Source organism: Belonocnema kinseyi, chromosome 5 (assembly GCF_010883055.1).
Source record: "Belonocnema kinseyi isolate 2016_QV_RU_SX_M_011 chromosome 5, B_treatae_v1, whole genome shotgun sequence".
NCBI classification, from domain to species: Eukaryota; Metazoa; Arthropoda; class Insecta; order Hymenoptera; family Cynipidae; genus Belonocnema; species Belonocnema kinseyi.
Window position 1 is genome coordinate 115,576,518 of NC_046661.1, and position 12,284 is coordinate 115,588,801.

General features: G+C 37.5%; 1 protein-coding gene across 2 annotated transcripts in view; it reads left to right on the plus strand.

Moving 5' to 3' along the window:
* Positions 1-12,284, plus strand: part of LOC117173512 (sodium- and chloride-dependent glycine transporter 1) — a 74,454-nt gene that overhangs the window by 58,155 nt on the left and 4,015 nt on the right. For both annotated transcript variants that reach the window (XM_033362137.1, XM_033362136.1), the window contains exons 9-10: positions 1,347-1,688; positions 10,592-10,829. In XM_033362137.1, the coding sequence (XP_033218028.1) occupies positions 1,347-1,688; positions 10,592-10,829 (580 nt within the window). The remainder of the gene's footprint in view (positions 1-1,346; positions 1,689-10,591; positions 10,830-12,284) is intronic.

Below are 12,284 nucleotides of genomic sequence, written 5' to 3' on the forward strand. Positions count from 1 at the left end.
GTATCAGCCTTGGAGGAGATTATGTTGAGAAATAAAAAAAAAAAATTCTTAAAAACGTTGTTTTTCTTGGTCAGGCCGGAAACTTATCAATTCACCCTCGTATTTCATTGTGACTTACCTTTTTTGTTGAAATTATATATTTTCTGATTGAAATTCAACTGTTTTATAGAAAATTCGTCTTTTTGCTTCAAAAGGTTAACAATTTAGTAAAAAAGATTTTTTCTTGATAATTTATATTTTTATATGAAAATGAATCTATTTATTTAAAATTAAACTGTTTATTTTAAAAATTGATCTAATTGGTAGATAATTATCGTTTATGTAACAAAATTCATATTTTCAGGTAGAAAATTAAACTGTTTTGACAATAATTCGTCCTTTTGGCAACATAATCCAACAATTTGGTTGTAAATTCATGCATTTCGTTAAAAATTCGTCTTCTTTGGTAGGACATTAATATTTTTGGTGGGAAATTCATTTTTTTTTGTTGAAAAATTAATTGCTTACTGAAATTTTTGTTGTTGAAAATTCAACCATGGAGCTGAGAGTTGAAGTACTAAGTTGAAAACTAGTTTTTTTAGATCCATCTCTTTGGTTGAAAATCTAACTAGTTTGTTTAAAATATATTTTTTTATTTGAAGCTCAAACTATTATTACATTTTTATCGTATTTATATAATATTTTTATATAGAATTTATGCTTTCTAAGTTGAAAATTCAACTATTTGGTAAAAATGGATGCATTTTTTTAAAATTCGTCTGTTTGAGTAGAAAATTAACCTTGCTTGTTAAGAATTTATCTTTTCGTATAGGATTTAACTATTTTGTTAAAAATTCCTCTTTTTCGGTGAATTCAAATGTTTCAAAAATTGTTCCTTTGGTAGAAGATTAATTTTCTTGGTTGAAGATTCAGCTTTTTGGCAAAAAATTAAACTATTTTGTTGAAAGTTTATTTTTGTTGTTGCTGAGAATTCAACTATTTTTTTAAAGTCAAAATTTTTGTTTAAGAGTTTAATTGTTTTGTTGAAAATCAATCCTTTTGGATTGAAAATTCATCGACCTTGTTTAAAAATAAACTTTTTTGTTGAAAATTGAACTGTTTTCTAAAAAACATCGGTTTGGCTTGAAAATTAAACAATTTGGTTGAAAGTTGAACTGTTTTTTTTTGTGTCATACTTTATCAGGCGGCTACATTTCTTAATATAGGGGGGGGGGGGCAACACTACGGTCCTCACTGGGGTTATTCTTCGAGGGTAGGGGCAAAAGTCGTAAATAATTGTTAACTTTCTAGCATTTTTAGTTTGAAGTTTAACTTCAATTTGGACATTCATCAACTCTTTTCAATAGGCTGGGATGTACTGGCTCCAGTTGATGGACAAATACGCGGCAAATTGGTCAGTACTTCTAATAGCAATCACCGAGTGCATCCTCGTCGCCTGGGTCTATGGAGCTGACCGTTTTCTGGATGATGTGCAACAAATGATTGGCCCACGATGCCGATTTTGGTGCTTCTTCTGGACGTGGATGTGGAAAGTCGTAACACCAGCTGCACTTTTCTTCATTCTTTTCTTCAACTGGGTTGAATACGAACCCCTCAGGTATGGCACTTACGTTTACCCGACGTGGGCTGACGCTGTTGGTTGGGTCGTTGGAATTCTACCTGTAGTCGTCATCATTGGAATGGCTCTAGTAAGTATTATTTCTCTACATGATAAATAAAATTGCTTCTAAGCGTGAGGCTAATTATTCCTGCAACAATTATGTTGTATATTCTTAATACTCCTTTTTTATACTGTATACTCTTTTTATGGACGATGCCCATTTCATCGCCATTTACATGCTTGGTCTGCCCCTTACGCAGCTGAGCGATTTATATTTATTTATTTATTTCTGTATCTCGGCCTAAAATTGCTTATTCATATATTGCAAAATAATGTGCAAATTTTATTTTTCATGATTACTTAAATATTTGCTCCTATTTAACACTAATTTTTATTCTCTGATAAATCTATGATTATATATATTATTACACTTAATAATATGCCTTCCCGTCCTCACGAGGGGTTAGAAAAGGGTTAGGGGTGCATTCTTACATTATTTCTGTGACCAGTCACAGCGGTGATTTCCCGCCACCACGAAACGTTGGAAAAGCGGTAGGGGTGTAACTTTACATTATTTCTGTGACCAATTACAGGAGTGCCTTCCCGCCCTCAGGGGTCGTTGGAAAAGGGGTAGTGGGAACCTTACATTATTTCTGTGATCAGTCAAAGGGATGATTTCCCAACCCCAAAAAAACGTTGGAAAAGGAGTATTGGTGTAACTTTACAATATTTTTGTAGCCAATCAAAGGGGTTTCTTCTTTTCGATATCAAACTGAAACTATTAAAGATACGATAGAAATCATGTGGAACTGATGATTTTCTCGGAAACTATTGCTCATAGAAAAAAATTCTTGCAACAAAAATGTGTATTTCAATGAGACCCACAACTTTTATTTGAAATATTTTTCTGAATTTTGCATATTAGCTGAGATCAACCTAAAAAACCATGATTTTTATGGTTTTTTGATGATTTCACCATGAAAATCAAATTTTCGCCAATTTTCACTATCATATTCGTAATCAGCGCGTCAAAATAAATAAGTATATCGAGCCGAAAACAAGCGGACATACACCCTTGTCGGAAGTTCGTCCACTTATTTTAATGGATTTTCACGATTTCCAATCGATAAAGTAATGTTAAGGATCTCAGTAAATAATTGGTGGATCACGATTTAAAGTAATGGGCGCTTATTGGTGAGAGAATAATGGCGAGAGAAATACAATATATAGAAGTTGATGTTACTAGGCTAGGGATTCCAAAAATGTCCAGGGATCTTAATATGAACTTAATATGATCTTAATAAAACGCAAACGCATCTTAGTCTACTTAACTCTTACATTACCATTACTTGCAATCTTTACGCTTCTAATCTAAGCGACTTCCGTTTTCTTTTTCTTTCACTTTTTTATAACTCCATTTGCCTTTTTTTTCACATGCATTCTTTCATTCTTTCTCATTCGCTCCTGTAGCACCCTTGAACTTTTTCATCCATTCTTCTCCTAATCCATTATCTTCTAGAATCTTAACCATATTCTCTTGCCAGCTTCCTTTATCTTCCATTTCTCTCCTATATACTTCCCATGCATGCTCCCATGTTTCCTTCTCTCATTCACATATTTTAAACTTTCTGTTCTCTTCTTTTTCCCAATACATCCCCTCCCTTACCTCGTTTCCCAATGATTTAGGCACTCATCAAGTCTTTTATTTTAAAGATTTACAATTCAAGATTCTATAAGTCAATGTGTATAATCAAAAAGAATGCAATTCTAAATGCATTTTCCGGAAAGTTTTCGAGAAAATAAAAAAATGGTATTTTCATAAAAAAGTACCTTTTTTTCAATTGCTTATACTGTAATATTACAAAAAAAAAGTGAAAATTCATAAAGAAGATTAAATGTGGGCCTTTTCCTTAACTTTCGAATAAAGTATACTAAAATCCACTATAATTATTTATTTAATAATATAAATCAAATATTTAGTAACAAATAGATTTTTTCAATTTGGGCCTGCTTTTAACCATTTTTTTTATTTTTAAGAGTGGACTAAACGTTTTTCTTGTTCTGGTAAACATTTGGGAGTATGTCCCAAAGCATGCCCCAAAGCCCTCTCTATAAAGAGAGGACCGCAGTCGCGCTATTGGCTGATATTTCAGACTTACTGATGCAGAAGCTGTCTGTTAGTGTTACGCATTTCCCCGCAATCGCAAGGCAGTGACAGAGAATATGAGTGGAAGTCTCATTATCCTTTCCGCACAGACGACAGAGGGGACTTTCTTCAAGCCCCATCTTATGTCTGTGATACCGGAGGTTTCCATGTCTGCAGCCAGAGCCCGCATACCACTCATTCTGAGGTTCCTCGATCAGCTAACTGTTTATATCTTCAGTGACCAACCTAATGGAAATTCATACAACTGGCTCAGGTCCAGTAAAGTTTCCCTTTGCTGCTAGATTTGTTAACCTGTCTGATATCTCATTGCTCCTGATGCCACTGTCTCCAGGGATCCAGAGCAAAGTGACTCGGTTCCTTTTACCGCCATACTCCATTGCCTTATAGGCACACTGGAGCAAGGACATAATCTCATATTGTAGAAATGTTGCGTAGGACCTCATCGCAATTGTGAAGCCTTCATTGAAGCCTCATTCCGTTCCTTTTACACTATATACCTGCTCCAGCGTTCTCCTTGTTCCTTGAGCCATCTGTAAACCAGTTGTCTCTATCACTGGGCAGGTGTGCCTCACCGTTAGCTTATTCCTCTTTCGTGGATCGGCTAAATCGGTACTTCTTGTCAAAGAGGTAGCGACATGTGGACATTTTGTCCCTGAGCATGCTCAGTGTCGGCCTCCTTGCGATGTCGATTGGTATCCGCATAACTTTCGAGATACTGCTATCGTTTACCATATTTAATCTCCAGGCCGCCTTTGCAGCCATGCCCTTTATGGTGAGCTGGAGGGGCTCCAAACCTATTAGTGCCCCAGGGGCCATCGTGGGTGTCGACTTCGAAGCACCAGTGATACCTCTCAGAATCAGTCCCCTGATTCTTTCCAGTCGGAACTTCACAGTAGAAAGTTCGACCCTGGTCCACTAGACGAATGCCGCATAGGTTCGTCTGGGTCGCAGGATCGCTGTAGAGATCCACATAAGTGTCTCCGGTTTCAAGCTTAGGTGCTCATTTCATGATAGCTTCTTATCCAGAATGACTCCTAGATATTTGGCTTGCCCTTTGATTTCCAGTTTTTGTCCAGCCAATTTGATTATATTCGTGGTTCCCCACTTGTACCTTCTGGTGAACACAACTGCATCCATTTTACTCGGATTGACTAACAATCTAGTCTTCTCACACCATAAATCTACTATTCTTAGTGCTTACGGCATAATTTCGAAGAGCGCGTCCAGATGCTGACCGTGCACGATAACCAGTAAATCCTTCGCATATCCTATAACTTGGAGGCCCTGACTCGTGAGTAGATGAAGCAATTCATCCACTAACAGGCACCACAGCAAGTGTGATAGAACACCTCTCTGTAGTTAAAGGCTCCTTCGATGTCCATGAAGGTTCCAATCGCGAGACCTTTCTGCTTCAGTTGTCCCTTAATTAGGTCAACTGCAGTGCTTAGGGCCGCCTGAGTCGAGTGACCAGCCCTCCATGCCGCCAGAACATAACCCAACGTCAGCCTAGCCCTAGCAAATCTCATAAACGGCCGAATGATGATCTCACCAACCCTCCATAAGAGGACTGGATATATACCTTCCGAAACGAGAGAATTGTAAGGACTGAACGACTTCAGTGCCCACCTGAGCCTGGCTGGGGTAACAATCTCGTTAGATAGCCTGCGTTTCGGGCCCAGTTGGGCCACAGGCGGCCTTGATCGCCTCAGGGGTGCCGTCCCCTCTTCTCCTCACTTTGTGAAGCCCGAAAAATATGCCTTGATCCGCCGGGCAATTTTAGAGTCCCGAGAATAGCATCCGGATTTCGAGAAAGCAGCTTATCCAGTCTGGCTGCCTCTGCTCCTTTCTCGATATCAGTGCAAAAGTTGGTCTAGCTGCCATGCTTTGTCTCACGTATTGCACTCCTATACTCATTCTTTATCAATGTAAATGAAGTTCGTAGTTCCTTCGTTTTGCCAGAATTGGCACGTCTAAACCTCTCTCTGGTTTGTCTGCGAAGCTCTTCGAGTTTCGCATTCTACCAGTGTGTCTCTCCAGCCTTTCGGACTTTTGAAGGTCGAAAATTACTTTCATAAGTGGATTTGATGGCTTCCGTGAAAATCTCGGCCGCCATCTCCAAGGTATCCACGTCTCTAATTGACCTGGGTACTCCTGAAAGTGCACTTCTTAATTCTGTGTAAAACTGACCCCAGTCCGTTGTTCTGGGATTTCTGACCCATTTAGATACAATGGGTACAGTGGATTCCAACTTCTTGATGTTATCTGTAAAACTACCGGTACAGAGAGTGATGTCAATGACTTCCACCTGACCGAATTACGAAACATCGAGGTGTTCCCCGTATTAAGAATATCTAAGTCAGTCGTCATTAGGTATTGATGTCATTAGTTAAGGTCCGTGCTACCCCACAAAGTATGGTGGGAGTTAGCATAGCACCCCAGCGGCAGAAGAAGACCCCTCACTTTGCAGTATTCCACCAGTGTACGTACCTCCACTGTAGAGGCGCCTTTGCTATGATGCAAGTTAATCTGGGTAATAGTTAGATCGGGAGCAGTCATTTAGGTCTGATCCCGATCTTTCTGTCCGCCGACAGGCTCCTCCTGCCCCTGCCTGGCAACTTGAAAGTTGACCTTTTCAAAAAGGTAGAAGGGCCTGTTGTTGAGGGCCGCAAGGTCTCAGGAATTTCCATAACTAGGAGATGTTTGAATTCTCCAGCTGTGTCCTCATCCTGAGGTCTATCGTGCCTGACGATCCGGCAGGACGCTGCCTTAAGTGACGGATTGAATCCCTCCAGCCAACGGAGGAACACATGCGGGTCTATCAGTTTACCTGATAACCACGCCGTAGCCTTAACCATATTCTGGAGCAACTCAACTCCACCAACCTTAAGAGATGCGCCTTCCCAAGGCCTTGTCTCGGCGAAAACCTTGTGAAGCTAAGCTTTAGCGACTGGGTCAGCTGTCATAAATACAAAGACTCGCCCCCTGCAGAAATGGGTCTTGAATTTTGGCCATTGATCTGGGGACATTTTTTCGAGCGCTCTTCAGGTAGTATGCTTGAAGAGCTCTAACTGCTCTGTAGTGAGGAGCGAGTCTTGGTATCTCGTATCTGTCACCACCACAGTCAGGGGCAAGTTCTCTAAGCGGCCGTCAGTCCAACCCCCGACGACTCCCTTTTCTTCGGCTGCTGGACCGCCTTGTCCTTCTTCACAGACTTAGCTTCCCCGGTGGGGTGCGCTCTGAGCCCATTCCTCGCTTTTGAGTCTTAGTGCTGGTTATCGGCGTTGTAGTCGGCGATCTGCCAGCTTCTGCAGCTGCTCCACTAGCCGGCTGTGCTTGCCTCCTCAGTATCCTTTTCAGGGAACCGTTAAGGCGTTCCTTCTTATTAGGGGACTGATGGGCCACTCCTGTTTCCATAGCTTCACTCAGGGGGGCCGTCACACCCTCAGCTACTGAAAGAGCTAGGGGCACAGCCGCCTCCTGACTAAGGCTTGACGAAGAGACAGACCCGTTTGGATCCAGCCACTTTCGCCCCTCCGCCAACTCCCTTTCTTCTTCTTCTTTTGGAATTTTTGCGTGCTTGATTTTTGTTCCCACGAGTAGCTAGGGAAATAAAAGGTCCGCCCCTGCAGAGCCCCGCATGCAAGGGTAAGACTAATTACTCGGTGAGGTCGTCCGGTGTCCCCGGGAGTCCATTAGGGCACCTTCGTAACCTCTAGGTACCAAAGTGCCATGGTCAAGATCACTCTACACCCATGGCTTAGGGAGGACGTCACATTGAGCGAGAAACTCAGTGAATATCCGTTCGCAGGCCACCGATTTCAGAAATTAGAGATCGGTCCGGGAGAGACCTCGACCATATCCATACGCATGCAGGCCGAGGTCCGTTGATCCCTATGTGCCACACGCTTAAGCCTCCCCACCAAATACAAGTTCTTACAGCCCCTAGGAAAGGATTAAATAAATAATTGACGTGCATTTCAGTATATAGTACTGTATTCGAAAGTTTAGGAAAAGGCCCAAGTTTTATCTTCCGTATGAATTTTCATATCTTCGTTTAATATTGCAATATAAGCAATTGAGGAGTTCTGGACAAGGCGGCAGGCGCTCGAGAACAAGTAAAAGTATTGTCCAGGTTGTGACGTCAGGTATCAAAAGTGAGATTCGAAATTTGGAAAAACCAAAAATATAGTTAGATAGCCCTTGAAAAATTTCACATTAAAAAAGTGAATGAGGAAGTTTGACCTACTACAAACTTCAAGCGAAAGAATTTTCCGTCAATGTATTGACCAATTTTTGGAAAATCTCATTTCGATTTGATTTTTAGTTCCATAATCACAGCGAGTTTAGTACGAGCCCGCGACGCGACACGACAAGATTTTTCAGGGGACGTCGCCTGAAGCCTGAAACATCGTTCTTACGCATCCTTTGTTTTGTCCACTCGCTCGCACTATTCAGCGTTCCGGCGGCGTCCCCTGAAAAATTCTGGGGTGTCGCGTCGCGAGCTCGTAATAAACTCGCTGTAATTATGGAACTGAAAATCAAATCCAATTGAGATTTTCCAAAAAGTTGGCCAATACATTGGCGCAAATTTCGTTCGCTTGAAGTTTGTCGTAGCTCAAACTTCCTCGTTCACTTTTTTAATCTGAAAGTCTAAAAACGTGGTTTTTCATTCGGATTAAAAAAAACATTAGAAATTAACTTTTGACCCTTTTTGGACACTGTAGCCTCCGCTAGAGTGTCACGAATAAAACTCAAAAAGAAATTTGTTAATTAGTTCATAAACGAATTGCTTACGGCGAGTTGAATGTGAAAAAACATGGTTTTTCAATTTAAAAAAGTCAGTTTTGATTTATTTACTGAAAAATTTGCAGCACGAGAGAAAAACTGTAAATGGAGACTCAGGTTCATTTTTCAAGAGCTATCTAACTATATTTTTGGTTTTTTCAAAATTCAAATTTCACTTTTGATACCTGACGTCACAGCTTGGACAATACTTTTACTCGTTCTCGAGCGCCTGTCGCCTTCTTGTCCAGAACTCCTCAATTGAAAAAGAGTCACGAGTCAAAAGTTTATAATTCTTAATTTTCCAAAGTAACGAAATTTCAAATGTAAATCATAAAAATAGAAAATTATATGTAGAACTGCAAGTTAATTAATTGTTTAAAGATTTATATTTTAAAGGTATGTCATTTTGATCGTTATTTTTTTTAATAGTTTAATTTTGAAAAATTAAAATTAATTTCAATTTTACTTTATATTTTATCTTTATTTATTAACTTTTATAGATTTGCATTTGAAAATTCTGCAATTGTGGACAATTAGAATATTTAGCCGAAAAGTATATAATTTACTGGCAGCATGAATAATAAAAATAATAATAACAAACATGATAAAAATACGAAAAACTTGAACATGTTTTACATTATTTTAAAATCAAATATTATAATATTTATCGTCTGTTGATTCTCTCGATTCGCGCTCGATGATATATTTATCTCGCGCTGAATTATGCGTTTATTTCGCTCTACACGCTCGGTCGTTGTATTTTACCTCAATTTGTGCACAGACCTTTTAAAACTAAAGGTCAAACCATCGACAGCGGTAATGTGATGTTGTAAATTGTCTTTTGTTAAAGGTCTTTCGGCTTTAGCGAACATATTTTCATCACGTATTTCGCGCTTCGCACTCGATTTTTTCCAAAATGTTAATTTTTCTACATTATGTTCAATACTTTTATATCAAATGTATGTAACACTTATTTATGTATAAATAAATAAGTGTATATATCTCTGCCTGGTATTGCTTATTTGGATACTGTAAAATGAATTAAAAATTGTATTTATCATGATTACTTAAATATTTGTTTCTTATTTTGCATTGCATTTTATTCTTAATTACGCTGAAACATGTATCATTTGAACAAGGTTATATCATTAAAATTCGTTATATGCTACGATAGGAAAATATTTGTATTTTTCTTGCCTTGCTATTATAATTTTTTTTACTTTTTTATTTTTCATGTTGTTTTTTACGATTGAAAGAAAATCTACTTGTTCTGTCTTTCCATGCCTTGTGTCGTTTTTTAAAAAATTCCACATTTTTATTTTTCTTATTTTTATGTTATTTTATGCGACTAAAACAAAAACTACGCGCCATAGCAACAAATTATTCATAACATATTTGTATTATTTTTTATCCTATAAGAATTTGAATTTTCGATTTTTCAACATTAATCAAAATGTTTTTATGATAATCTTGTAGAATTACAAAAAATCAGCATTTTTCCTTTCTTGACTTTTTTTCATATCATGCGTTGCTTGACTTAAAATGTTCATTTTCCTTTTTTTTTAATTTTATAACTTTGATAATTTTTTTGTTAGCAAAAAAAGTCATGAGATAAATTGTTCGTATTTTAGTATACTGCAAATAGCCAGGCATAGAATTTTCAAATCTTGGAAAAAAGTGGTCTCAAAAATTTTGAAAAAGCTCTCACTTTTTGAATTTTTATCAGAAAGGGCTGTTTAACGAACTCGATCTTTCTATTTGGTCCCTCAAGCAAATGGGTTAGACAGATGTGCCCTCATATATTTGGATATGTTTCCTAAAATATCTCTTATGTGATTTTTATCAATGTTACCCATGGAATAAATGAACCAGTTTTGCAAACAATTTACTATACCCATCTGCAATATTTTGCAGTCCTATTCAATCTTGCAATTTTGCAATCTTGCAATTTATTGTACAACCAAAAATCCGAGTATAATTAACCTCTTGTCACAAAGTGTCTCAGTCCATTATGAATTTGATCAATCTCTCCTTTGCAGTTTCAGTTAAGAAAACGTCGTCCAAAGCCAACCTACGATGATGATGATGATGATGATGATGACGATAATGATGATCTGAATGGTAAAATTTCTCAAAAAATTTCAAGTGGACGAAAGGGGATTGAAGAAAGCGTCTGGTGTCGAGCTCGGATGCTTCTTCAGCCAACAATCGATTGGGGTCCCGATTCTCGAAATACCCTGACACCTTCGAGGACCCTCACTTACAGTGCACCACCTGGTAATTGCTGGAGATTAACGAAAGCGCTGGGCTTCCACTAAGTATTATTTGACCTACGACAGTATATTTATTTTTCTCAATAAATATACTTATTTTTTTTAGTAAAGACGTTATTTTGAAAACGAACTTTGCAAATATAGTTAAATTTAGATTTTCGAAATCGCTGAAACCAAATCTGATATCATAATTTGAAAATAACCAACTTTCAGTGAAAACTGTACGTGACACATTTTTCCCCCCTCCGTGCACGCAATTCTACTTACGTATCGCGAAATAAAATAAAGTCGATGATCTTTTTTTAGAGCTTTCTTAAGTGTCCTGGATTTCGACCCGACCCATCTGGTAACCCTATGAAAATGGCCATATTCAGGTTTTCAATTTTGCTTTCCAGGTTCTCAGATCGTTAAGTCCAATAATGATATGATACTGTTGAAACCAAGAATTATGAACAAAATGGCGAAACGAAAATCAAAGAAATGTTAGAAACCATATAAAAATAATCACACTTAGGTTTTCGAAATAGCTGAATCTTAAGCTAATATCAGAATTTTAGACTTCTAAATATCGGATACAATATTGTATATACAAAGCAGTCATATTAGGAAGTTCACAAAAATTTGCATTTTCAGGTTTTTGAGGTCGCGGAATTCATATTTGATATCAAAAAATTTTAATTCGAAATGGCAAATATGGCAAACACAAATAAGACAATCGAATAATTTTTCTAAGGAATTTTTTATAGTTTGTCATAAAAGATAAGATGCGTGAAAAGGTCATTTTTGTAACAAAAGAAATACAGAAATTACGGATTGAAAATAGAAAATACATATTTGAAGGCTGGCAGTCCAAAAGGTGCTAAGGGACTTTTTAATAAAAATTGGATTATTGGCCCAAAAATTATTTGAAAATCAGTTACACATACTGTTAAAATGATTTGCGCAAAGGATACGTTTTTAGTATATTAATAAAAAGTTGTTATGCCACAGCATGTCAAAGGAAATGCTGTACTTGACCCCAATGTGGCCCCCGATAAGCTAATCTGTTTAGCGTCAGACCGTAAATGAAACCCCCTACCCAACAGGGTCCAGATTTAAACATCCAAAATGGGGACCGGTCTGGCCCAGATATGGCCCCTTTAATTTTTCACTTTTATTATTAGCACAATTTAAAAAACTTTTTTTAACAATATTTTTTTCAGGCTTTGTAATTTACAAAAATTCAATTTTTCAATATTCTACATAATCAAACTGTTTGTATTCCTTGAATTTATTTATTTTTGAATCTTTTTAATATTCATTTGAATTCATTTTTGTTTGACTAATGCGTATGGGGCACGTGGAATGAGATTTAAAAAGTGAGGATACATTCAAGAAATTTTTAATACATTAAATCTATAACGTTACCAAGGGAGCGTTCACATATGATGTCACGCTTTATTTCAATATTTTTACCCCC